Source organism: Hyperoodon ampullatus, assembly GCF_949752795.1.
Source record: "Hyperoodon ampullatus genome assembly, chromosome: 4".
Taxonomy (NCBI): domain Eukaryota; kingdom Metazoa; phylum Chordata; class Mammalia; order Artiodactyla; family Ziphiidae; genus Hyperoodon; species Hyperoodon ampullatus.
In genome coordinates this window covers 32,523,301-32,550,869 of record NC_136917.1, presented here as the reverse complement: position 1 = coordinate 32,550,869, position 27,569 = coordinate 32,523,301, and the positions used below count along the sequence as shown (strand labels likewise).

Below are 27,569 nucleotides of genomic sequence, written 5' to 3'. Positions count from 1 at the left end.
GCCAAGGATCTGGGCTCACGAGCTGTCTCCTCAGGACAGTTACCCGTGCTGCAAAGATGCTGCTGGGGGGTGGGATGGGGAGGGTGGGAGGGAGGGAGATGCATGAGGGAGGGGATGTGGGAACAGATGTATATGTATGACTGATTCACTTTGTTATAAAGCAGAAACTAATAAAAAAAAAAAAAAAAGAAAATCAAAAAAAAAAAAAAAAAAAAAAAAAAAGATGCTGCTGGCTCTGTGCCGTCCAGACCTGACTACGGTAACCCTGTGTCCGACAAACTCCCAGGGCTGTGCCTGCATCAACGAAGATGAAACCTTCACACAGCCTTGTACTGGGTCGAATATTGTCCCCCAAAACGGTATGTCCAAGTCCTAACAGCTGGTATCTGTGAACGTGACCTTACTTGGAAAGGTCTTTGTAGATGTTTTTAAGGATCTTGGGATGAACTCATCCTAGACTAGGGTGGGCCCCAAATCCAATGACTGGTGCCCTTATATAAGGAAGGAGATTTAAGACACAGAGACTCACAGGAAAAGGTCATGTGAAGACAGAGGCAGAGATTGGTGTGATGCTGTCACAAGCCAAGGGACGCCTGGAGCCACCAGAAGCTGGAAGAGGCAAGGGGAAATCCTGCTTGCTTCCCAGTTAATGCCCTCTTTTTGGCAATAAACTTGTCCTGACCATGGCAAAGACTCAGACAGGCATCTGATCAAAGATAAGCCACCCGGGGTCTAGCCCTTCCCCGCAATAGAGGAACATGGCAGCAAGTCTCAACTCCCTGAGGACTTGTCACCATAGGTACATCTTTTTCCACTGTCTTCTATAACCTTGAGATTCCTTCCCTTGCGGTGAGTCTGCATTCAGAAATGTGAATGGTGGTGGTGGCTGCTGCTTGGGAAACCAATGGTGAAACCTGTGTTGAGAACGCAGGTCCATAGTTGAAGGCATTTGGCAGGCGGTGCAGGAGTGTTCCTCGCCATGGACTTCTCAGTGACACAGCTTCCGTCCACACCTTTATCCTATCTTCTCAAACACAAGGTCCAAGTGATCTCGTGTGGGTCTCTTTTTTTCCATCCCCCGGACTTGTCTGGGAGAGGAGTCGAGGCTGGAAGCCTCAGGTCTGGCTCTGGTCTCCAAGTGCACATGCTTGAGGGATCCCAGGGCACTTCAGGCCAACACAAATGTTTGCACTGTGGGACCCGCTCCCCGGGCTGGACCATTTGGCATCCCAGGCCTCCTCGCTCTGGCAGTAAGCAACATTCTTCCAATGTTTCCTCTTTTAGTGGAGAACACCTTTCTCTCACCTCCCCAAGAAGGCAAATCTTCATCCTTTGAAGGCACACTGGACTTTCTGCCTCAGCTGAGTGATTCTGAGTCAAGAATGGTTCGCACTTCTCCCAGAGGCCATGGTTAATCAAGCATGGGAGGCCAAGGGGCCACAATCTTGAACAGTACCTGGTCTGAGAGAGTGGAGAGGTGGCAAGACTAGGTGGCTTCCTGTAGAGATGCAGTCCCAGGCCTCGCTGAGGGGCTCGTTCCAGACAGGCGGGTAAAGCAATCCATGCGTGACCCCCACTCTCTCCCGGACACAGGGCCAGAGTTGAGAAGGGCTGCTCTGGGGAGGGGGTTCCTCCACCTGCACACTGCTGACATTTAAGTGTAGAATGATCAGCAGCATCCCTGGCCTCTACCCACTAGGTGACAGATGTCTCCCAACCCCTGCAAAATTACCCAGGATCGTGAAGCACGCCAACAGTACACTCTGTGGAACACACTCGAGGTGGGGTGGCACCAGGGGAAAGGCCGTGGCTGCTGCAGACACAAAGCGCCATCCTGGCATGGATGGTTCTGTGGCTGGGTTCCCTAGATCTTGGCATCTTTCAGCCAGATTCAACTGGGCTTTTTTAGGTTACACGTACCCAACCTACAAGGATGTTTTACTCCATGGTGACTTGAAATTGCACTTAAAACTGTATGAGAATTCATGGAGCAGAAAACAAAGCATGCCCAACTGTGTGAGCAAACCCCCTACAGCAGTGTGGGTCTCCGGAAGTCTCTCTGCAGCCCAACAGGAGAGCTGGGACTATGGAGCCGCTGGGACACCGGTTCTACAAGCTGCCAGGAAACTGGGTTGCTGGCCTTGGCAGTTCTTTGGTGACCAGGGACTGCCCTGCCCCCCACACCCTGCCTTCCTGTGCTGGGAACAGAGTGGAGGAACCTGCCCATCTTGCTGCTGGTGGCCCAGACACCCAGGCCTACGACAGGCACAGAGTTTTGTTTTTCTTTATTCATCTACATTCAGCTCAATTCAGATGTACTGCCTGAATGATCCAGACATACAAAAAAACCCCCACTCTTTCCCACTGGTTTTTAAAATAAAATCTTCACTTATAAAACTGAAACACTAAAGCATTAAAATACAGAAAGCTCGTTTAACTCACTTCACAAAAGCATTAACAGATGACGTATCCCTTCCGTTACTATTTAAAGACAAACTGAGTTAACACTAACACCAACTGTAAATAGACAGAGGGATACTTCATTGAAAGAACTCAAAAAAACTCTACTCAGACAAAGTTGTAATGGCAACTAACAAACCACTGAAGACACGGAGTCCCAAACACAGCTAAATATGGGTCACAGGACGGGTCACGGGAGTGACCAGCTGCACCTCACAACACAGCAACGTGGACAGGGTAGGGCGGAAGGGGCCTGGAGAGGCCGGTTGACATGTTAACTGTGATGCATAAAACTGAATCTTACAACAGGGGAGTAAGTGCAGAAGGTACAAATCTTCACCCCTTGGGGGCTTTATCTGTACTGGTAGTTCATGCTGTGATCTGCGTTTCTGCCGTAGCCCCCCTGTGATGACTGGTAGGAGCTGGGAGGGCCGCTGTAATTCTGGCTGGACCCCGGGGAGTTGTAGTTCGACTGTGATGAGTAGCCTCCTAAGGGAGAGAGGGGGTGGTTAGAGGTGAGAGGCACAGGCCTGCCCTGCGGTCAGAGAGCAGGACGTCGGCCAACACCGGAACTGTGTCTGCCAGAGATCGCAGCAGGGCAGCCATGGAAGCTCCACCTTGTTCTGCTAAGTGCCTTTCCAGGATCACTGGGCCTAGTCGTCCCAAGAGCCCTGAGGTGGGACCATCAGCCCTGCGTTTATGAGGGGTGGGGAGCTGCCCAGCCACGACGCATGGGCAGCAGAAGCTGTAACCGGGGGCTGCCTGAGCACAGGCTGAGCTCACCACCCCAAACCAGAGCTCCACGTCAGGCTGTTTGGCCCTCACTGTTCTCTGTATTTTTTCCCGTTGGTGCCAACATTTAAGAGTAGGGCAGGGCTTCCCTGGTGGCGCAGTGGTTGGGAGTCTGCCTGCCGATGCAGGGGACACGGGTTCGTGCCCCGGTCCAGGAAGATCCCACATGCCGCGGAGCGGCTGGGCCCGTGAGCCACGGACGCTGGGCCTGCATGTCCGGAGCCTGTTGCTCCGCAGCGGGAGCGGCCACAGCAGTGAGAGGCCCGCGCACCACAAAAAAGGAAAGGAAAAAAAGAAGAGTAGGGCAATTTCTGAACGCCTGGCTTGGGAAGAACCCGACGCTGGAGGTGTGCCTAAGCCCGTGCTCTCACAGGGTCCTGGTGTGCCCGTGTCTCCCACTCCTTGTTCTTACCCCACATGGAAGCCAAGCGGCAGCTGCCACTGGGGCCCCCCTACCTGTGCTGCTATCTGCCCAGGCCAGGCCCCCTCCTCATGGAATCCGTGTGGTCCCTGCTGGCTCTGAGTTTAAGGGGCCCCATGCTGTGCTGCCTGCTGCCCCAGGCCCACCTTGTTTGCCTTGGTATGAGGAGCCGCCCCCAGAACCTCCGCCGTAGCCCCCGTGTGACCCTGGATTGTAGGACGACCCGCCTGAGCCGTAGCTGTTCCCGCCGCTTCGGCCTCCACTACCACTGTAGTCTGGGGGAGAGAAGATAACACAGTTAAGGGGCTGTGGCCAAGACTGTGGCTGGGGCAATCTAGGTTCCTTGTGCGCGGCCTTGGCAGTGGCAGGAGCTCGCCTGACGCCTGGGCCTTGCCCGATCCCCGTCGTGACTGATGAAATTTGGCACACTCAGTCCAACCACGAAGCGCCAGGGGCCATTGGAGCCCTGTAACATCATCATGTTCTGAAGCCCAGGTCCATCCTGCCTTCCCGCCTGGCTCCTCCAACCCAGGCTCCCCAGAGGCCTCCTCCCCTCTCCCACCCAGCCAGGCACCCGAGGCCCACCGCCAGGCCCACGCACAGGCAGCACAGCTTCTTTAAGGTCCCCGGCACGCAGCTGCCCGCTATCCTGCCATGCGGGAGTTCACACCCACGCTTCCCCAGGCCTGCTGGGTCTGTGCACAAGGTAGAAGGACCGGTGGACGGGGAAGTAACTCAGGATGTGTTGGGGGCTGTCTCCAGAGCCCATCCCTGGAGGTGACCTCGCAGCAGCTGGCCCAGACTCACAGGCTCTATCCACCCTTGGGCCCCAGCCTCAGCCCACAGCCTCCGGGACCTCGGAGAAGGCAACAGGGAGGGACCAGCAAAAACCTGGGCCAGGGGACCCTGCTTTCAGGATTTTCCTAACGCCCACCCTGCAGCCAGCACCACCCGGCTTCCTTCCAGTCCCTCCACCAGAGGTCAGGTTGGGGCAGGGCTGAGCTTCCACCACTCCTTGGGATGTGCTGCTGGCCTGGACCCCTGGCGGCTCTGGAAGCCAACTCACTGAATTTGCTCTCGTAGCTGTAGTCTGATCCGCCCCCGCCTCCGGGGGAGCTGTAGGAGTTTGAGTAGGAGGAGTAGTTGCCTTGTCCATGATTATAGCCTTTCTGCTTGCCCTGCGGGGGGCCGTAGTTGCTGTACTGGCTCTGGTTGTAGGACTGCTGCTGGCCTTGGTGGGACTGGTAGCCCGAGCCGTAGGAGGGCTTCTGCTGGCCCCCGTGCGGCTGCTTCTTCCCGGCGTGTTTCGGGGGCACTGGTGAGTTGTAGTTGTCACCTTGGTAGTAGGAACCGTAGCCAGAAGAGCCACCACCGCCCCCGCCGCCGCCACCACCACCGGCATTCCCAGAATGCCCTCCGTTGCTGTAGAACTGACCTAAACAGGAAGGCAGCGGGTCAGCTGGAGGATCGGGAGACAGGGGAGGGGAAGGTCACAGCTGTGGGCCCTGAAGGCTGACCCACAAGCCCACTGGCCAGGCCGGGAGAGACGGAAAGAGGCAGGAGAGCGAGGAGCAGCAGCTCCGGTCCTTGAAGCAGCCTGGTATGGGCTGGCCCAGCCTTCAGCCCCACTCACCCATCAGCTGACGACAACAATGGCTCTCTGCCCAAGCAGCGGCACGACAGCAGGCCAGCAGCAGCTTTCGCAGCGGATGTCAACATTACAATGAGATGGGCTCCAAGCGCGGGATGACATTCACGACTAGCTGACTGCTACCCAGGTGTCCCCAACGGTGAGAGGAAAAGCAAAGCCCCAAAGCAGCAGCTGGCCACCGCCACCTCCCCCCGCTGTGCTGGGAAGAGGCTCTGTAGTCCCAGGCCTGGGTGACCCCAGGAGATGCTCTGTAACGATGCCCCTAAAAGCCAGAGTTGATCCTGGAAGACCAGCTGGTCCAACCTGGGTCTGGGAGGACCGAATGGAGACTTAGCCCAATGACCTGGGGCATCTCCCTGGTGTGACTGCCACAGCCTCGTGGGGGAATGAAACACTACGCTGGGTTCAGAACCCCCAGGTGGGGCCTCAAACTACTGCCTTGCGTGGCCCCCCCAGAGGGCCCCTCCTTACTCCCAGCACAGCTGCCAGGCGCAGGCAGGACCCAGGGGCAGGACTGACAAGCGTGCAGCCAGGCCACCACATTCTCAGGCCCTGGAGCGGAGAATGTCACGGTGGGTCCCCCCTCTGGTCACTAGGTACAGACCCCGGAAGACAGGTTTGTTAACACAGCCCCACCACTCAGATGTACTGACGGGGCATGGGTCAGCTGAAGTGAGGCGACAGGAAGAGGAGAACAGGTCACGTGGGTGGCTCTCCGACCCAGCCGGGCAATCCCTAGCACTCACACAGGGGCTGCAGAACTCTTGGGCTCCTGGAGCAGGCGGGCCTGGGCGCACCTGTGCTGGCTGGCCGCTGCCCCTGCCACAGACAGCCGGGGCTGGTGCCTGGTGTGGCCACTATGCCCAGGGTGGGAGGACGGGGAGAGGACGCTCCCCACACACCCTGTCCTTCCTTCCCGAATTTAGCACCAAGGATCTCCTGCCTTTTGAATGGGGTTAATTCCTTCCACCCGCTGCAGATGTACGCCCCACACCACTGTGTCTTGGGTGGTTTGAACGATAATTTGGATAGAACCGATCTGCAACATCAGTTAATTTTCTCTAGACCCTTCCACCCACCCCACCCAAAGCCAAAAACACCAAGGAGAAGGACGTGTCCCACAATGCAAGAAAGTAAACGCGCGAAGGCTTCTCAAGGAGGCTGGAGGACGGGAGGTCCCCTGCAGACCCCCTCTCGGAAGCCCACCACCTCGGCTGCCCACGGCCAGCACTGAGTGCCTCCTCACCCCTCCGCCAGCATGGGAATGAATGAAGACGCCAAGGACTGAGGGCTTGTTACTTTAACATGTATTGATTAAAAAAAAATAATAATAATAATAAAGGGGAGGGGAAATTTTCAACGTCATTTCAGGATAACTATTTCCTGGTATAAAAAGACATTATTCTCAAACAATAACTTTCTAGGAAAAAAAAATACATCATGCAATCAAAGTTTTAAAAAGTTTCACTGAATGTTTCAAACCCCTGGGAACAAATTATGAAGTAACCGTTTTGACCAACTTTTTGCCTGACTGAATAAACGCAAAATTTTGCAAGTCAACGCAGAGGCAGGCCTCGCTGCAAAAAAACCTGCTGACCAGAGCCAAAACTACACTCATTCCCAAGAAGGACTCCCGCCAAGAGACGGGGGTCTCATTCAAGAGCCAAAACGCCTCTGTGTGCCTCTGCACACAAGGAAGAAGCCACACAAGCTCAAGCCTGCACCCTAAGGTGAGAGGGCAGAAGCTTTCCAGGCCTTCTGGAATCTGCCGTGGATGTGCGCCCAGCAGCACAGGCCCTGCTGAGGCTTGGCTCTTCACTGGAGAATTGTGCTATGTATTAAGCTCTTCCTGCTTGATTATTTTTAAAGCCCCATTAAAAAAAAAAAAAAAAAAAAAGAAAATAAAAGAAAAAAGGAAAAAAACCTCTAGAATCCCATGCATTTGCAGGTGTGATTACGACTTGCAAAATTCCACGTTCTCTCTTCCTTAAAGCCTGTCTGTTTCTTGCACTAATAGTGGAAGCACAGTTTTGATACCTTTGAGAGTTCACCTCTAGCTAAAGCAGCCACAGAACATTGCATCCCAGAACAAGAACCCACCAGAGCATTTACAAAAGGTGGAAGAGGTTAACTTAGCACAATATACAATTCCCCAACGTTCCCAACGTTTCACATGCTTATGAAAAAACAAAACAAAAAAAGGCCGGTTGCTCTGGATTCAGATGTGGTGAAATCTTTACTGTCAAAGGCATCAACCAGATTTGGGAATTTGTTAAAAGGTTAAAAAGTCATACAAAACCTGCTGTAAATTAAGACAAAGGTAGATTAAAATGCATTATTATCTGTCTCTTAAATAAAGTAATGCTTTCCATAAAAAGCAAAGGTGGGCTTTTGCCTTGATGCTGACCAACGCTGGCTCTAGAATTCTGTGCAATTCTGCACAAAAAACGCATTCTCTGAAAATTGTTTTCCACTTATTGTGAACTTCAATATGACCAAGTTCAAAGGCAAATCACGATAAAAACTGCCATTGTCTTAAATTCTGCAGGCTAAGAGTTTCAGACAAGCTGCGGTGACAAGCCACGGTTGAGAAACCCAGTGAAGCACAGGGCACAGCACGGACACTTTGGGTTTTGGAGTTCGAGAAAATTGGAGTAAAAAGTTGATTTTGTGTGCAATACTTTTAGATGCTCTAGGAAGACCCAAAATCATGATAGCCGTAGCAGTCTGTGAAAAAGTCACCTACAAAAGGGGGAGACAGAGCAGAGAAAAAAAATTAGAATTCTTTTGAAAAATGGCACAGAGCGCCACATTTGAAATTCATGTTTTAGATTTCTCTGCTCCTGTAACCCCCCAATGAAGGCTCCTTCTCAAGACAAGAGCTGTGCACTGTCAGGAAAAGTATATTCACAGGATTGGTGCTTCGCATGGCTTAAAGCAGAGAAATTTAAAATTCTGACTTTTAATGAACTTTCAAGTCACACAAGTGTGTGCATTAACATTTAAAGAGTAAATTACACTTTTGCAGGATGGGGGGTGCTGGAGGACCGCCTGACCTAACCACCAAGAATGGGTGCCAGCCGCCCTTAAGCCTCAGGGAGGCTCCTGCTGCTGGGCCACCCTGCTCTAACTCAGGCCACGGGAGCTAAGCTGCAGCTTCTCCCCAAGCTCAGACAAAGAGAAACACACACTTACTGTAGCCGGCGGTCGCCGAGTTGCCTCCATACCCGTAGCTGCCATACCCGGCGCCTGAAAGGTAACAGACAGGGTCACCAGGGCAGCAGGTGGGTCTGCCGGCCCCCCTGCCTCTTCTGGCATCTCAGTTGGCCCCAGGGGTCCCACCCACTCCAGGGAGCAGGCTGAGCCCACTGGGACAGCACAGGACAACAACGGTCCTCACCAGCATTCATGTAGCCTCCATGGTTGGCGCCACCAAAGCCTCTCCCTCTCCCTCGACCTCGGATGTTCCCTCCTCTTCCCCGTCCTCGGAGATTGGGGGGCGGGGGCACTTCATTGTGCATGGGACCCCCCATGCCGAACCCAGGATTATGTGGCTGGATGGGAAAGAAGATAGACGAGTTACATTCGCCTCCCACTCGAATCACCAGAGAATACACGCCAAGGTCAGACAGTTCCAGGGTGACCGCTCACCTTAGCAGCAAATTTCGGTCCACCTCTCACAGGCACGGGGGCTCTCTTCTTCTTGTTGGCCTCGAGGGCTAGAGGGGCATCGGGGAACAGTTTTTCTAGCGCAGCAAGGGCGGCATATGCTTTGGCCACCTTTTTGTTTGAGCCAGCGCCTTGAAACTTCTGTCCGTCCACCTCGACCTAGGAAGAACACATGCGTGTCTGGGGTGACCCAACACACCCCTTGGGACGGGGGGGAGTCTCCAAAGACTCCAGGCCCCCACAGGAACCGACCCCAGGACCACTCACCTCCATGACGAAGCGCTTGTCATGGCTGCCCCCTGTCTCTGAGATGAGCTCATACTTGAGGCCACGCCTCTTCTCGTTAAGTTCCATAACAGGGTTCTTGCCATGCTTGGTCAGGATCGGCCCCTGCTGTTTTACGTTCTCAGGGAAAACAGAAAAGAAAACCAACAAACTCAGCTAAGGGCTTTCCAGCACGTAGAGGAGGGCAGCCGCCCCTATGTCATGGCTGAGGCCCTCCGCTCCGTTTACTCTGCTGTCCCCCTCGCCACTCCTGTCTCCAGAAATCATCTGTGGCCTTCCCAGCAATGGGACCACCTCCACCCACACTCCATCTCCCGGGGAAACGGCACATCCTCGACTGCAGGCCACCCCAGTGCAGCCCCAGATGCTGGGTCAACACCAGCAAGGGCCTCTCGGTCATGGCTCAACAGCTCACACCCAACTCCCTCCACAGGCTCCTGGACTAGAAGGTACACTCTCTTGGGGTAAGAGAACAAGGACCAATAAATGTCCTGGTTCACGGGACCCAGGGCCGCCTGCTCCTTCCTGCCGGGCACTCCAGCGCCCACCCCGTGCTCACCTCGGCAGTGGGATCTGAGGGGAAGGCAGCGCTGGGGGTCGAGACAGCTTCCACCACAGGTGGAGGGGCCACCACGGCTGGCTTCGCCTCTGTCTCCTCAGCTGAGTCTTCCCCCTTGCTGGAGTCTCTGCCTTCGGCACCCGTGGGCAAGCCCATGTCCTGTAACACCTGCAGGAGGGAGACCCAGGCCCCCAGTGAGGGAGGGCTCAACCACGCAGAACCCCTCCCACACCCAGGATCCTGAATCAGAAGCGCCTAGGGTGGCGTCCAGCCAACTGGAGGAGCTTTCTTATAGCTCCCAAGACCACCTCGATGCCCGGCCACACACTTGGGGGCCCTCTGCCCATCAGCCACAGTGATGATGGCATTCTTGCCACGTGTGACTTGGCTACCATTCGGGAATCTAACCATTTCAGTATACGCATGCCCTCCTTTAGCCTCATGCTTAAACAGGGGACGATGGCTCTGAAGGGGCGCAAGATGAGGGAAGTGTTTTGCTGTTGTACAACGCTGCTGGCCGCGCTCACCTTAACGGCCACGTGCAACTTGGCAGTCTTTTTGGAGGGCCCAGAGGCCTCGAATGAGTTGCCGTCTACCTCCACAGACATGGTGAAGATGGGGGCGTGAACTGGACCAGTCTGGGAAACCAGTTTGTACTGCAGCCCCGGCTTGAGCTGGTTCAGTCTCATCAGGGCATTCATCGCTTGGGGAGGCTCTGCTTTCTCCTCTAGAGAGAACACACCAATGTTGCTCTGGAAAGTCAGTCAATTCTGAACCGGGCAGGGGAACCTCTCCTGACTGCGCCCTGATGCACGACGTGGAGGACTGGGCAGGGGACTGGGCAGCCACACGTGCCGAGGCCTTGCCTGCCCCACTCCCAGGCGCACACCATGCCTGCGGTCACCAGCTGAGGCACGTCCACCCCACTTGTGTTCCATACCCATGCTGTATTTATTTAATCATTCTTAAAAGGACTTAAGTATCATGTCTGAGAAAGAGAAGGCAAAAGGAGGTACCCCACTCACTTTGGGGTGAACCTTAATTGAAGCCACGTGGAGGGTAAAACAAGGACTATGAATAAATGCTGGTACCTTTCTTCTGAATCTTCTTCTTCTTTTTGCTGGGGGACTTTTCCTCCCCATCTTCCTCCATTGGGCGTTTCATGGGCGTAATGGCGTAGGTGGTACTGGGGGGTATTTGAACTGAAACGAGACAAGGACGGAAGCAGCTGAGACTCCAGTCTGGGCTCTACTGGGAGCGTGCGATGATACCGCCCGCCTGGGCATGGGCACCGCGCCATGCTTACCTGTGTAGTCCACTGGGTTTTCATTCTTTGGTTTTTTGGGCATCTTCGAAGGCAAGGGGTCCATACCCAGGACCTTATGGAGCTGGCCAAACGCAGCAAGTCGCAGAGCGTGCTGGAGGAGGGGAAGAGGAACCTGACTCAGCCGCCCTGCGTTCCCAGCCAACGTGTGTGCTCTCACTAATGCCTTCTGGAAGGGGTGGGAGCTGAGGGGTTGCTAACGGTCTCCCCTATAACAGCGAGGGGTCCCCAACAGCCAGGGCCCAGCCTTGCTGTGGGGGAAGGCCAGCCTGTGACCACCCCCCTCGAGAGGATTACAGGAGACCCCAACCTGGGGACTGGTTGCCACACGGAGCCACGTGGTGGGCCTGCAAGGGAAGGACCCCTGGAGCAGTCCGCACAGTAAACCCATCTCCCCGCTGAACTCGGTGTCTGAAAACAGCACTCGAGCAGGCTGAGGGGGCAGGCGACAACCACGCGTGGCGCCAGGGGAAAGAAGTAACCCAGATTGGGGCACCCTGTATCACGCATGATCCCTTGACCTTCAGAATCCCCAGCCTGAGCCTATGAGTCCAGTGGCTACCCTGAGAATACCCAGTAATGGAACTGGAAGCCAGTGATTACAGACTGGGTAAGGGCTCACGTTGGCAATGGCGATGACTATACCTGCGCACTCTGTGTGATATCTTCCCGTTGCTGTCTGTCTAGATGCCCAATAGCATCAGTGGCTTCTTTTTCACAAGGGTCATAAATGCCAGAACCATCTGAAGGCAGGAAACAAGGAAGATATGCAGAGGATTATCTTTTAGCATCTCCGAAGAGTTGTGCTGGCTGAGGGAACCAAGTGCGTTACCCCCCGCGCCCCATCCACACCCAGCTCTGGAAAACACACCGAGCTCGGTGACCCACTCGGCATCCAGCCTGTGAGAGAAATAATCCACATGTATCTCAGAGCATGGAGCTCGTGTGGGAGTGGGTCACCACTGCCCCGGATCCGCCCTGAGTCACAGCTGCGGAGCCGGCACAGGGCTGGATATGATGGTGCAAGAGGGTAGTCACATGCTTCATCCCTAGGGGGACACGGGGCTGCTGCTGCCCTAACCCGGTCAGGGGACCCGCCAGGAAGTGGCCTCAGGGCCTCAATCCCTGTCCTTTCCCTGCAACTTGCAAAGCACAAGGCCCCAACCTGGCATCACGATGCCTGAAGCCAGGCACTCCAGCACTCTCCGCAGGGCCTCGCCGGCACCCATTGGTCTGTTGGCTGTGCCGATGGACTTCTCACAGAGAAGCTCGAGGGGCTGAAAGGCAAGAGGGACAGTTAGCCACAGTGTCCAGGAGGGAGTTGGCTGATGCTGAGCGGGGGTGGGGTGGGGTGGGGTGTGTGTGTGTGTGTGTGTCTCTGTCTCCAAGACAGGACGCCTAGAGTGGGTCTTAACCAACTTCTCCTTAAAGGACCAGACGTTACAAGGGTAGGCTGTGTAGGCCAAGAGGCAAAGTTAAAGCTGTTACATAGGTACTTATACTTAAGATGTAGCCATTTAAAAACATAAAAAGCATTCTTAACTATAGATAAACAGGCAACTAGCCAAAATTGGCTTGTGGGCCTCAGTTTGCTGACCCCTGTCCAAGAACAGCTACAAAACCTTCTTCACGAAGTGCAATCTGTCACAGTAAGTGTGCCACCTGGCCGGCCTGTGCCTAGGTTGAGCTGTGCACCTTCCATGGGAGTCTGGTCTTGTTCTCATCCCCCACCCAGGGTGTGGCACACAGCAGTTGCTCAATGAGCAGCTGTGACTGGAGTATCGGCCACACCCTGACGGGCCACTCCAGCCCGTTTACCATTAACATATTCTTGGGATCTGGGAGGTCTCTGAACACATGACCCAGGGTGGCTATAGCTACAAAGGTGCCTTACCCATCCTCTGAGGGGACCCCAGGTGGGAACGCGGGTGCACAGGTCCCTCAGGACCCGGATGACAATGACACACGACTTCAGTCCATTGGCTCTGGCCTAGAGGAACAAAGCACAGGCTCTTCACACCAAGGCACCTCCCTGAACACAAGGCGAACATGAAAAACACAAGTCTCAGGGTGCTACTTTGTCAAGGGTAAACGGTGAACGTTCACAACCATCAAGTGTGTGGTCGGCAGCGATTTCACCGAGTGGACGAGAATGATGTTACTCTTGGCACAAAGCAGCAGCTACCCACCTACTCAGTCACAAGCCTCCTTTGGGGGTGTCAAATTTGTCTATGCGTGCTCCTTTAGCAACTGCACGCCTGCAGGTGCTAAGTTCAGCACGGTGCTCTTCAAAGTTACCGAAACTTTATGGTGAAAATTAGCCAAGTTAAAACTTAGGAATTCTCTACCGAAAGACAAATAGAAGAACAAAATGCAAACCTGGAACCACTTGGCGTGTCGGAGGGACGCCAAGGCAGCAAGGCATTTCTGCCTGTCCAGAACGTCCGGGGGATCGTTGACTGATAGCGTTTCTATTCATGGATGGAATAAGAAGACAAGGTACAGTTTGACCAAGGGGTTTCTGTCAGGTGGAAAGGGGATGTGGCAGCTTCCTAAAGGGCAGCTGAGGCTCCCAGAATCTCAAGTCATCTCCACCCTTGACCAGGGAAGGAGACGCTCAAGTGCATTAACTCTGCCCCAAGAGGAGATCGTAAAAATGAGAGGCCCCCTCCAAAAAAACAAAAAAAACAAAAAACAAAAAAAAAAACAAAAAAAAAACAATAAGAAAAACAAAAACAAAAGTGGGAAGTTACTCTAAAAGGAATAATCCCATGGGGGAGGGGGACAGATAGGTGGATCCTATCTTCTAGGAGAGACTATTACCTTGCTTCCTCCCCAGGATCTCCCAATAAATTAGCTATGCTAAAAAATTCATTAGCAAAAAACGAAAAACAAAACCAAAAACCAAAAAAAAAAATAGGCGGGGGGGAGTAGAAATGCACTCCCTCTCTGCTTCCCACAGGCCTTCCCCTGAGGCGTCTACGGCAAAGGGGACCACCTCCGCCCACCAGGCGGGACTGCCCTAGCCCCAGCCCTTGACAGAGAGAGTCCTGTTGGTCAAAGGTCCAGCGTCCCTAAATTGATAAACTAGAAGGGCTCTGGTAGTAAATCAGGTATCGGAACCGAAGGTAATCAAAGAACAGCAACAAGGGCACAGTGTGAGCCTGTGCTGCAGCAAAACCGGAGCGTTTGTCGGTTTCCGCCATCTGTGCATCAGGGGTTTGGATAAGGCCTGTCACCTTTACTTTGAGGTGTGAGAGTTGTGACTGAAAAACGTCCACCCAGAGATGTATGATGGGCCCTGGGTGGACTTTGAATGGTGAAAGCATTATCACTGTCTGAGGTTCAAAAGACCTGATTTGAAAATCGCTCAATTGTTTAAAACTTTATCCAAAACTCTGCATCAGCTCTTTACATTTCAATCACTGCAACTGATAAAAGCAGCCAATGGAAGAGGACAAACGCAGAAGACCTCGGTTCTGCTGCAACACAAGCTGTTTGCACAAGTTCAACGTGATGCTCATGCAGAAACCATCTGGTTGTCTTCCATAATTTAAAAAGCCTATAATCACCAGGGACACGCTTTTCCAAGGCCAGAGACTGGCTCAACAGAAAAAAATCACATTTAACACCGATGAGAACATCCAAGGATTAAGACAAACAAAAATGGTGCAATCCTCTAGGAAAAGTGCTACTCACTTTTAGTGCAACCGTTTTGTCAAACTCCCAGGACTGAAACCGAGTGGGAGATGTGATCTCAGAGTAAAAGGTGGTCAAAGCTACACCGCTATCCTTTTATCAAAGCAGTCTAAAACTGAATAGCACGTTTGAATCGTGAGGGAACACCAAGTTGCCAGTGTCCTGCTGGCCTTTCTCAGCCTCCCTACCTCCAGCTAATACTTTCTCCATTTCTTCTCTGACAACAGGGGATGTCAGGTGGATGGTCAGGGACAATGGAGGCTCTTTTGTGTTTTTTATCACAATCGCGGCATCGTCGACAGATTGGAGTATTTCGTACTTGTCATCTGTAACAGCCTACAAAAGAAAAGGCAACTTTCAAACGCACTTTCCCCCCAAGGCTATCGACAGTTCTGTTTAGCTCCTGGTTACTACAGCAGACAGGCCAGTTTCTTGGACTGTGACTGACAGCAGTGCCTTCAGCTTAGGGGTCAGAACCTTCCTCTTGCTGGACAGGTCTTTGGCCATCTTCCAGGTACTCCAAGGAGGAGGTGACTACTTAGAGGAGTGATTTTCACGGGAAGCTTTATAATGCAACGGTAAGAGAGTTTAGCGTCTGGGAGGAGATGAGGGTGTGAATCCTCATTTTGCTGCTTGATTGTTGTGTAACTGGACAAATCACTTCATCTCATCAAGATTGTGGTTTCTAATTTGTAAAATGGACTTAGTGACATGGCCGACAGCACAAGGCTGCAGAGGACTTGAACCGGACACTCCGTGGAAAGCACAGCACCCAGCACAGAGTGGGCATCCAGCCACCGCTATTTCCACACCAGGCTGAGCAGCTATCACAGAACGTGGGATGATGGAAACTGTGTGCAGTAAAATAGTCTCATCATATGATGCCTATAAAAGCACGTACTTGCTGCAAATGCACGTGTCTATAAAAGGACGTTCACAATTGTGACTTCTGCTTTCTTCTTTATACCAGTTGATATCCCTAGATCAAGAAAACTCGAGCGTTTTTGATTTTTGTCAAGAAAAACAAAGTAAATACCACATTACGGGGAGGACAAAGGCACTATGGAAATCTAAGTTGACTTTTCTCCACCTCAGCACTATGGACGCTCTGGGCCAGATCACTCTTGGTTGTAGGGCTGTCCTGTGCACTGCAGAACCTTGAGAAACATCTCCAGCCTCTACCTAGGAGATGCCAGTAGCACCCTTCTCCTCCTGCTGTGACAACTAAAACTACCTCTAGACTCGCCACATGTCCCCTGGGGTGCAAAATCTGCCCCAGTCAAAAACCACTAAGCTAAATTGATAAAAAATATACTTTCTTTGTATCTATCTTTAAAGACTTACAAAAACTGCCTTTCCTTTAGAAACATTTATGTCAAATTAATTTTCTTCACTTAATATACTTTTTATATAGACAAAGATTAAAATTAACTGATTTCAATTCTGACCTCTGTCCTGAATCCCCAGTTGTCAGTCACACGTGACAGTACGTACCTTCACACGTGACAGAACATACCTTCACACGTGAAAAAGAACAGTGTGTCTAAGAGAGTCTTCACTTTCTTCTTCTGCTTACCCTGTCACTAAATCCAGGGTAAATGTGTCCCGAAGAGGCACTGAGTGGCAGTGACACTCAGAGGTTCTGAAGCCCCAGACCTCACCAGCTGGGTATGTGGGGTCAGTTACTGAGCTCCCCACACCTCAGTCACATCTTTGAAAATACTTAGATGATAAAGCCCTATCTCAGTCATTACAATGAAATGATAAAGAGCTCTTCTGGCCTGGAGTCTGGTGTAGTCAATGCTCAAGAAATTCCAGAGGCTATTATTTATGTAATACTTCTGTAATGAGACAAATAAATCGGTAAAAAAAAATGTTTTTATGTCCAGCTTTGCGTCAGGGAGGAAGAGTCAACAACTGTGCTACCTATTCATCCACTCACCCGCCCATCCATCACTGGAGTCTGGATGTGAAGGTCATGCCCAGTGCGGCCCAAAAACAGTGCAGCCTTGTGCACGGCAGGCACTGGGCCCTTCTTGGCTGCCAGAGCATCTGGGTGGCTCTGCAGCGTCCTGCCTGTTACCTACAGAAGGTATGAGCACAGCAGGTGCAAGGCTGGGTTTGGAGCGTACCTCTTGGCGCACAGCGTGGTTGGGCACCTCTTCCCATGACCACCCTCCAACCCCAGTGGTGGTCACACTCACAGCGAGCTGGATGGCCAGGTTGTCAGCCACCTTGTCCAGGAGGGCAGTCGTGGGCTTCTCCTTACACAGCAGCACCAGCTCCAGGTCCAGGTCCCCCTTGAGCAGCAGGCCCTTTGCCACGAGGCCAACACGCATCACGCCCCTCAGGGTTCTGGTCACATGCTCTGCCTTCTGCTCCCTGAGGGACAGCCCAACACATGTTCAGTGAGAGATTCCACCTGGCCAGAACCCAGGGGTCGTGGGAAGGCTGGAGTTTCTTAGAAAAGGAGGTGCTCAACCCTACCCTGGCCAGTCTCCCTAGAAAGGAGAAAGGAAAAAACAAAACAAACACACAAACAAACAAAAAACAACCACCCTACAAAACCAACTTACCCGGCCCCTTCTTTGGTCTCGTCCTCTGGGGGCACATCCACATTCTCGGACTCGGCGTGATCGCTGCTGCCTTTCTCCTGCTCATCGATCCAGTCGGACACAGCCTTGAGAGCCCGCTCCGTGTGGGACACCATGTTCTGGACTGCCTCCAGCTCCTCTTGTGTTGGATAAACGGAAGAATGCTTTGCCATCACGTGGCGATCATCATTCACAAAAATTCTCACTGGACGCTGGAAATGTGAAAAATTAGTTAAAAACAATGCAACTTGATGCTTATCTTTTAAGCTGTACAACTGAGAATTATGCATATGAAAATAAAACTATATGAACATATCTGAAAGCCTGAGAAGACCAACCAAACATAACAGCTGTGCTTTCTCTAGGTGGTGGGAGGAAGGGGGCATTTACTTTACACGTTTCTATATTACTAGAATTGTTACACTATGTACTTGAAAAAAGTCCAATGAAAAATGATTACAGAATCAAATGCTTTGGGGAGGCAAGATAGTGAAGGGGATTAAGAAGAACAACCTATTAAGTATAAAATAAGCAAGTTACAAGGACACAATGAACAGGATGGAGAAGATAACCAATATTTTATAAAAATTTTATATGGAATATAATCTACAATAAGTATCAAATTACTGTTGTACACCTGAAACTAATATGATATTGTAAGTCAACTGCTTCAATTTAGAAAAAAGAATCAAATGCTTTGGGGCAACACTACAGACATTTTTGTACATGAATGAAGAAACAGTATCTATGATTAAGAAAAAAACTTTCTTACCATTTTTACTTCTTTTTCTGTAGTGTCTGGAAATCAAATTTTTGCTTATCTTTTCAAATTGTGACAGATTTCCTTGGTGTTATCAATACTTCAACTATCTATAAGATCAGAAAATCTTTTTAGTTTCACATATTTCATCAATGAATGAATCTTAGCAGTCAGATATTCAGCAGGATGCAAGCAGCGCTGCCTCAGGAAGGAGGTCCGTCCACACAGCAGGACACATCTTTATTTCCAAGTAACCACTAAGCCACGGTACAAACAACTAATTATAAAATTCCATAAAAATGAAAACAGCTGGTTTCTAGAAGGTGCGTCTCACTTCAGGCCCACACTCCGGTGAATTTTACTTTTTAAAAAATCCCTTTTCATCGTATCTTTATATAAGTATGCCAATTTTTACAAATAAAAAATAAACCTTTTAACAAGCCTCCAGAAAATGGTACAGGTGAAAATGCTCAGCAAAATCTTGGTATTTGGAGAAGAAAAAGAGAGGGAAAGAGCTCTGGTCCTTGAGGGTATGGAAGAGATGGAAGAAAAGCAGGAAACAGAGGGGCTCAAAAGGTTTCTCTAAACTGGAGAGGCAAGAACCTTCTGAAACGTCAGGTGGATGTGGCCACTGCAGCACGTGGACACACCTGTGGGTTCAATTCTGGAGTGGCTGAGACAACTGAAATACACAACAGAAGTCTTCAAGACAAACGTAGCTATAATTAGAATTTTGGACTCTAAATAACATGCTGACTACAACCTACTCAATTCCTACTCTATGCAAACAGTCTGGTCCACACTGAAATCTTCCAAATGAGTAAACAACCAAAAAAACTCCATCAGCGTAACAGGCAACAGATGAATCCACCCATTCCCTCCAGCCACATAACAGCTAGCCCCTTCGATCCATACCAGTTACCAGCCAGGGCAGCAGGTTCATCTCGGAAACGCACCCCCTTCAAGGATAAACTCCGACATGGCTAGCCAGAACAAGAATTTCCCACAATGCTTCAGGACTACTTAGCAATCTCATCAAAAACTTGAAGTGTTCCAAAGTAGAACTTGAAAATCTAAGGGTGGAATGACAGGCGATGCCCCTGCAGAGCCAGGCAAAAGGACAGGTGGCGTCAAATGCTCCTTGACATTGGAGGGAGGGAAGGGAGGAGTGGAGGACTAGTCCCTGGGCTCAGCTCCTGGCTGAGCCTGGGCCCTTGGTAGTCACCAGGTGGGAGCTTTTGCAAAGATGTGGGCCTGAAACTTTGCCAGCTGGGCCACTACCTGTGTTGCCTTGAAGTTTCGTTGGAGTTTCCTTCTAACCTGCAACATGAATCTACTCCTCTACCTCTTCAAGGGGACTGTGAAAATTAAATGAGTTGACCTATGGAAAGCATGGAGCATAAATCCTACAGACCCACAAAAACAGCAACAACTTCTGCTATAGACAAGATGTACATCACTGGCTGTTGTAGGGGCGGAGCACATGCAAAAGCACATCCTGTATTAAGGAATAGTTGTTCTTCAGTTAGGAACGAATGATATTATGGCTGTGTTTGAAAAGAACGTCTTTGGGGCTTCCCTGGTGGCACAGTAGTTAAGAATCCATCTGCCACTGCAGGGGACATAGGTTCGATCCCTGGTCCGGGAAGATCCCACACGCCGCGGAGCATCTAAGCCCGTGTGCCACAACTACTGAGCCTGTGCTCTAGAGCCTGCGAGCCTCAACTACTGAAGCCTGCGTGCCTAGAGCCCATGCTCTGCAACAAGAGAAGCCACCGCAATGAGAAGCCCGCGCACCGCAACGAAGAGTAGCCCCCGCTCACCGCAACTAAAGCCCGCGTGCAACAACGAAGACTCAATGCAGCTAAAATAAATAAATAAAATATCTTATTAAAAAAAAAAGACAAGAATGTTTTTATCTGTTAGATACATATTTAAGATAAATTTATGGCTTAAACTACATGCCTGGTATTTGCTCTAAAATACTCCAGTGAGGTGGGGAGTGGAGAAGGGAAAAGGATAAACCAACACTGGAAAATGTTGATACCTGCTGAAGATGAGGATGGGTATACTGGGATCATTTGTGCATGTTTGAAAATTTCCATAACAGTTTTTGGGTTTTTTTTTTTAAGTGAGTAGTAAACAAGAATTCTTACAAAAGTGCAACCATGGCAGGTAATCTAAAATTTAAAGCAAAGCTCAGAAAACCAATTCTAAACTGACAAGAGGCAGGCCATCAGAAATCACAGCTGATTGGTGAGGAGCCCATGTTAAAAAGCCACCAGTCCTGGCCATATCTATACTGAAACTTCATCAATCTGATAATGAAGGATGATGTTTAAAACTGTATTTACTAAAAAAAACCCAAAAAACAAAAACTGCATTTACTTATTCAAAAGTATTCAGCATGCACCTCCCGTGCCAGACCTTGAGCTAGATGCTGGGACAGTGATGAACACAGCACGCAAGTCCCCCATTCCTGTGGACCTGGCCAGCGAGTGTACCCTGAAGGAGAAACGCCTTCCCTCCAAATCCAACATGGTGCCCGGAGCCAATGCATCACTGTACATTTACCATCTCTTCATCTTACATTCTTCCTCCACCACAGATATCAGACATAGAAACTTGAAAATAACAGAGCTTAAACTGAGATCCCAGGTGACTAAGACCTTTTTATTCAGGGTTTTGTAGGACTGATATTGTCTAAAATCTTCTAAAAGGAGCTCCTGGAAGAAATGGTTGATTCGGCACCTGATGCACAATTATGGTGGGTGAGCCTGGGTCACGCTGCAGTGTCAGAAAGCAAGGAAACATGCACAGATTACTGCAGGCTTGTCCAAAGGACAATTGAGCTGACCTGTTAAGACTTCCAGTGGCTACATTTGGGGCAACTATCAAAAAAGAAAAAGGAAAAAAAAAAAGCTTCCACCCAGATGAAGTTCTCGAACTCAGCAAAACAGCCAAAACTCATCAGCGGCTGCCTCTGGGGGATGGTGGCAGGAAACACCTGGGAAGGGGTCCCAGAAACCTTCTGGGGTGATGGTCATGGTCTACATCTTGGTAATACTGATGGGGACATGCACTGGCCAAAATCCATTGAATTGGATATTCAAGATCTGTACATTTACTTCAAAAGAAAAGAAATGTAAATAAATACTGGACTCTAGTTAATATTTAAAGGAAAGACTACAACTTTCTGCTACTTTGAAAAGCATCGTAAAAATAGATTGTTAATTATGTTTCAATAAAATGAAGTGGACTGAAAGACGAAAAGAATAGAGATGGAGAGATATTTGAAACACAAGCTAAAGTCAGATGTCAATGGCAGACAGGACTTCCCTGGTGGCGCAGTGGTTAAGAATCCGCCTGCCAATGCAGGGGACATGGGTTCGAGCCCTGGTCCGGGAAGATCCCACATGCCGCGGAGCAACTAAGCCCATGTGCCACAGCTACTGAGCCTGCGCTCTAAAGCCCTCGAGCCACGACTGAAGCCCATGCACCTAGAACCCATGCTCCGCAATGAGAAGCCACCACAATGAGAAGCCCGCGCACCGCAATGAAGAGTAGCCCCCACTCGCCACAACTAGAGAAAGCCCGTGCGCAGCCACGAAGACCCAACGCAGCCAAAAATAAATAAATAAAATAAAATGAAACATTAAAAAAAAAAGATATTCACTGGGTAAAACATCAGCCCATCACAGCCCTCAAGGACATTTGTGCCCCCCCAAATGCTCCCATCTTCAGCAAACGTCCCGCAGCGAGGTTTCCACCTGCTGTCTTCACTGCTAAAACTAGGAGCGTGGCTGTGGCCTCTGCTCCAGCAGGCTGCCTCACCTGAGAGGCAGGCCCAAGAAGGGACCCCTAAAGGGGCTCACTGGGCTGTGGCTAACTCTGACCACCACCCTTGGCCCATCTGCGATCCTTTCATCCCCTGGCCCTCCTCCCTCAGGCCAGGCCTTAGTGATGATGGCTTCTGATTCAGGGGGACAAAGCGAGTAAGAGTACTTATTCTGTGAACTAAAACAAACATGTAAAAACTGAAGTCGGGAATTCCCGGGCGGTGCAGTGGTTAGGCTTCTGTACTCTCAATGCCGAGGGTACGAGTTCAGTCCCTGGTTGGGGAACTGAGATCCCCCAATCCGCGTGGCAAAGCCAAAAATAAATAAATAATAAAAACTGGAGTCAGGACTTCCCTGGTGGCGCAGTGCTTGAGAGTCCACCTGCTGATTCAGGGGACACGGGTTCATGCCCCGGTCCGGGAAGATCCCACATGCCGCGGAGTGGCTGGGCCCGTGAGCCATGGCCACTGAGCCTGCGCATCCGGAGCCTGTGCTCCACAACAGGAGAGGCCACAACAGTGAGAGGCCCCCGTACCGAAAACAAAAACAAAAACTGGAGTCAATACTTCTTTGCAGGGCAACAAAACCGGCCTCACTTGCCTCTGTGTGAGCCTTGATCTGTCATCCAAATCAGCTTCTTGGAAGCCAGCTGCTCCAGTCCTGAATACCAGAGAATCCACCTCATTTAACCTCCTTTTCAAGATTTTGAGGAACACCGCTGGCAAGAAACCCACAATACCCACCTATATATGCAACACTCCACTGCCCCCTGCCAATCTAACTTTAAACCCAAGCCTTGAAAGGCTCACAGAGCTGCTCCTGCAACCTCATTCAGGATTCAAACCAGGCCCAACTGAAGCCTGATATTTACCAGCCCAGCCTCTCTGAAAAGAAGTCCAAAAAAAGAACGAGTGAAGAGCGAAGAATCAGGATCTTAAACAACCTCTGTGCGGTTTGGGGATGTTCTAACATGCAGGGATCAGGTTTCTTTCTTTTGTTCTCAAAACCAGCCCACCCAGAGCATGCAGAGTTACAGAAGTTTAAACGACAGCATGCGGTGAGATGACCACCTCTCTGACCTCTCACTAACTGGAATATGCCGTTCATGACCACTTGCTGTTGGGAAAGAAACGTGCCCAAGTCAGCATGTGTGGATCAACACATGTCTGTAGAATGAATGAACAGGTGTAGTGACAACACCTCAACAGGTATGGCCCCACCTATCTTCCAGAGTAAATTCCCCCATCCAGGGTACTTCACAAAACCTAGAGTCCCAGTCACTCCTGGGAATGATCCCAAACTGGATGTTCCTCTTAAAGAGACCTAATTAGGCTTTAAAAGGTACAGGACCCAATCCTGGTTCCCTGACCTCTGGAGATATAATCCTATCCTGGAATGCGAAGTGAAATAATACATACAACTTGTAAGTGACTCCTTAAACTTTTACAGATTCACATCACTGAGGATATATGGAAAATAATTTTAATAAAGCAACCCAGCCAGAAGAGTCCAATCTAAAATCTGATTATGGATGCCACTGTGAGAAAATTTTCAACTCAAGACATATCTTAAGTCTAGTGCAATGGTTCCCAGTTCTGTCCCCAGCAGTGTTTTTACTGGTCCATAGAGAGGTATAAAGATGTTCACAAATATTTTCTATTTAAAGGACTGTCCTTGGGACTTCCCTGGTGGCGCAGTGGTTAAGAATCCGCCTGCCAGCGCAGGGGATACGGGTTCTAGCCCTGGTCCAGAAAGATCCCACATGCCGCGGAGCACCTAAGCCCGTGCGCCACAACTACTGAGTCCACGTGCCACAACTACTGAGTCCACGTGCCACAACTACTGAAGCCCACGCCTAGAGCCTGTGCTCCACAACAAGAGAGCCACTGCAATAAGAAGCCTGCGCACTGCAATGAAGAGCAGCCCCCGCTCGCCACAACTAGAGAAAGCCCGCGTGCAGCAAACAAGACCCAACAAAGCCAAAAATAAATTAATTAAAGAAAGGACTGTCCTCTACTCTAAACTTATTTTCTTCCTATATGTTCAGTATTAAAACATCCTTTTTTCTTATGAAAAGGTGGAGATGGAGTATGTTAACTAATTAAAAAGATATTTTAACTGGCAAATTCAGGTTGTTTCCTAAATTGCTTCTGGAACTATAACTGGTCTGTGAGACCCAGGCCTCCAGGCCCAACGACACCGTGGAACAGCCACAGGTCTCAGAAACAGAAGCCCCAGGTTTGCGCCCACCTGGGCTTTCCAACCTGGCCACTGTGGAACCTCCAACAAATCACTTTATCTTTTCAGAGCTGGGTCAAAAATGAGATTAAAACACTACCTACACCTCAGAGCCAAAAACAGTAAGGATTAAAGGTGACAAGGTGGAAAAATGCTCTATCAGCTGTAGAACTACAAATGCAATGTATTGAAGGAGTAATTTCAGCTACTCTTGGATGAACCAACAGAAATATTTTAACATCTGCCTGTGAAAAAACAATATTACAGCAAAAAGGTTTAATGTGACTCCAAGTGGGAATTATTAAACTCTTTTAGCAACATGCCCTTCAGGCAGCAAGGGGGGAAGGGAAGCCAGCTTAGAAATCCTTGAGGGGGGAGGGGCAGGCAGAGGCAACCTTCCCCTGTGTTCCCATGGGAAAGCCTCAGATTTTTTTTTTTTTTAATTTATTTAATTTATTTTTGGCTGTGTTGGGTCTTCATTGCTGCACATGGGCTTTCTCTAGTTGCAGAGAGCAGGGGTTCTTCGTTTCGGTGCACGGGCTTCTCACTGCGGTGGATTCTCTCTGTTGTGGAGCACAGGCTCTAGGCCCACGGGCTTCACTAGCTTGCGACACGTGGGGTCAGTAATTGTGGTGCACGAGCTTAACTGCTCCACATCATGTGGGATCTTCCCGGGCCAGGGATTGAACCCAAGTCCCCTGCATTGGCAGGCAGATTCTTAACCACTGAGCCACCAGGGAAGCCCTCCCCAGTTTTTTTGTTTGTTTGTTTTTGTGTGTGTGGTACGCGGGCCTCTCACCCTTGTGGCCTCTCCCGTTGTGGAGCACAGGCTCCAGACGCGCAGGCTCAGCGGCCATGGCTCACGGGCCCAGCCACTCCGCGGCATGTGGGATCTTCCCGGACCAGGGCACGAACCCGTGTCCCCTGTATCGGCAGGCGGACTCTCAACCACTGCGCTACCAGGGAAGCCCCCTCCTCAGTTTTTTTAAAAACTAAGTTTCTAGTTAAGAAAAAAAAAAACAAAAAAATGACTGTCTCTCAAAGGATGTTAAATATTAACATAACATGAAAACTGAATTATTTTAGTGGGTAAGAGTTTCTTTTTCAAATGAAACTTTTAAATTTTGAGATACTGTAGCTTCTCATGCAGCTGTAAGAAATAAGAGAGATCCCCCATGTACTCTACCCAGTTTCCCCCAATGGCAACATCTTGCAAACTCTAGAACAATATCACAACCGCAATCAGATACAGACTGCTGCTGTCACAAGGATCCCTCCTGTTGCCCTTTATAGTCACATTCACCTTCCAACTGTCCCCCCTCCCCAATGCCTAACCCCTAGCAACCACTAATCCTTTTAAGGTTTCTGTAATTTTAGCATTCCAAGAATGTTATATTAATGGAATTGTAAAGCATACAACTTTTCAGGATTGGCTTGTCTCTTGCAGCGTAACTGCCTCAAGATTCATCCAAGTTGTGTGTGTATTGACAGTTTGTTCATTATTGCTAACTAGTATTCCATGATAAGGATGTAACATAGTTTAACCATTCACCCATTAAAGGACATCTGGGTGGGTTCTAGCTCTTGGCTGTTATAAATAAATATGAAGAGACACTATGAGCCATGGGGCCGGGCTGGTCATTTCCATATTAGGGAAATTTAGACTGGGTTTTTTTTGAATTATGAATAAACAGTAAGAATTATTAACCTGCAAAAGCTCTAAATGTACCACTGAAAAGCAAGCCTAACTTACCACACTCATCCTTTACGTACACACACACCACACACTCAGATAAAAGAAAGAAATCAGTTCAAAGGCAAGCAGCACAAAAGCAAGTGGCCTAGAAGATTATCCCAGTAAGACCTTACCCTTGAGCTTGAACCACAATCCTAATGGAAATCATATAAATGGCTGTTTCAAGGAAAATTACCATGAACCTCAAACTGCCAATAGCACCTCTTCTCACTAATCACCTAAGATTAAAAAAATAATCTGGAATAAATTTACAGACTCTAGTAAAAGGACACACATTCAACTTTGTAAATGATCCTTTGTGATCTTATATGGACAAGAAAATATCCCTTGGACAGTAAACTCATTTTATTGTTAAAACTAGAGCCACGGGGGCTTCCCTGGTGGTGCAGTGGTTGAGAATCTGCCTGCCAATGCAGGGGACACGGGTTCGAGCCCTGGTCTGGGAAGATCCCACATGCCGCGGAGCAACTAGCCCCGTGAGCCACAATTACTGAGCCTGCGCGTCTGGAGCCTGTGCTCCACAACAAGAGAGGCCACGATAGTGAGAGGCCTGCGCACCGCGATGAGGAGTGGACCCCACTTGCCGCAAGTAGATAAAGCCCTCGCACAGAAACGAAGACCCAACACAGCCATAAATAAATAAATAAAAATTAAAAAAAAAAAAAAAAAAAACTAGAGCCACGTTTTCAATTTCTTCATTATGTGGACATCCAATGAGAAGAGAAAAAAATTAAATTTCAACTGGACATCATTTCACAAAACATCTGAAAACAGCTGATGTTAAAAGTCTGAATGAAGGACTTCACTGGTGGTCCAGTGGCTAAGACTTCACACTCCCAACACAGGGGGCCCGGGTTCGATCCCTGGTCGGGGAACTAGATCCCAAATGCTGCAACTAAGATCCAATATAACCAAATAAATAAATACATTTTTTTAAAAAGTCTGACTGAATTTCCAATTGCTATTTATAACAGCATCACCTAAAGAATGATGTCTAGGAAAAATCCCACAGAGATTTAATAGAACGTAACAATGGCAAGAAACAATTTCTTTTAGAAAGTCAGCACACTGACAAGCCTCCCCAACAAACATATGCCTACCCTGCTTTCAGTATTATTTCTGTAACACTGTTAGCACCACAGAGGCAGCACCGACTTACCCTAAATAACGAAGTAGGAGGGAAACTAGTGGCTTCAGACAAAATTGTCAAATGCTGCAGCAGAAGACTAAAGTCCACCTCATCTCTTCAGGGCTGCAACCCCATTTCACTAACCAACAGTGTGTAGGCTCCCATCAAACCACTATTTGCCTCTAACTCTGAACCCTGCCACTGGAAAAAGAAATCAAATCTTTCTTGCCCATGACTTTGCTAAAATAAAATATAATAATATACAGAGGGACTTCCCTGGTGGTGCAGTGGTTAAGAATCCGCCTGCCAATGCAGGGGACACAGGTTCGAACCCTGGTCCGGGAAGATCCCACATGCTGCAGAGCAACTAAGCCCGTGCGCCACAACTACTGA

At 49.8% G+C, this 27,569-nt stretch overlaps 1 protein-coding gene across 1 annotated transcript; it reads right to left on the bottom strand.

Moving 5' to 3' along the window:
* Positions 1 to 2,268: 2,268 nt before the first annotated feature.
* Positions 2,269 to 18,318, bottom strand: ILF3 (interleukin enhancer binding factor 3). The gene is made up of 19 exons (XM_079702154.1): positions 18,227 to 18,318; positions 17,437 to 17,666; positions 17,065 to 17,242; positions 15,049 to 15,196; positions 13,541 to 13,632; positions 13,056 to 13,151; positions 12,327 to 12,438; positions 11,807 to 11,904; positions 11,144 to 11,255; positions 10,929 to 11,039; positions 10,365 to 10,564; positions 9,838 to 10,005; positions 9,261 to 9,398; positions 8,976 to 9,152; positions 8,725 to 8,878; positions 8,520 to 8,573; positions 4,740 to 5,108; positions 3,820 to 3,948; positions 2,269 to 2,949 (listed from the first exon to the last, which is right to left on the bottom strand). The coding sequence occupies exons 1-19, from the start codon at positions 18,227 to 18,229 to the stop codon at positions 2,813 to 2,815; spliced, it is 2,706 nt and encodes a 901-aa protein (XP_079558280.1). The 5' UTR covers positions 18,230 to 18,318; the 3' UTR covers positions 2,269 to 2,812.
* Between the last annotated feature and the right edge of the window lie 9,251 nt (positions 18,319 to 27,569).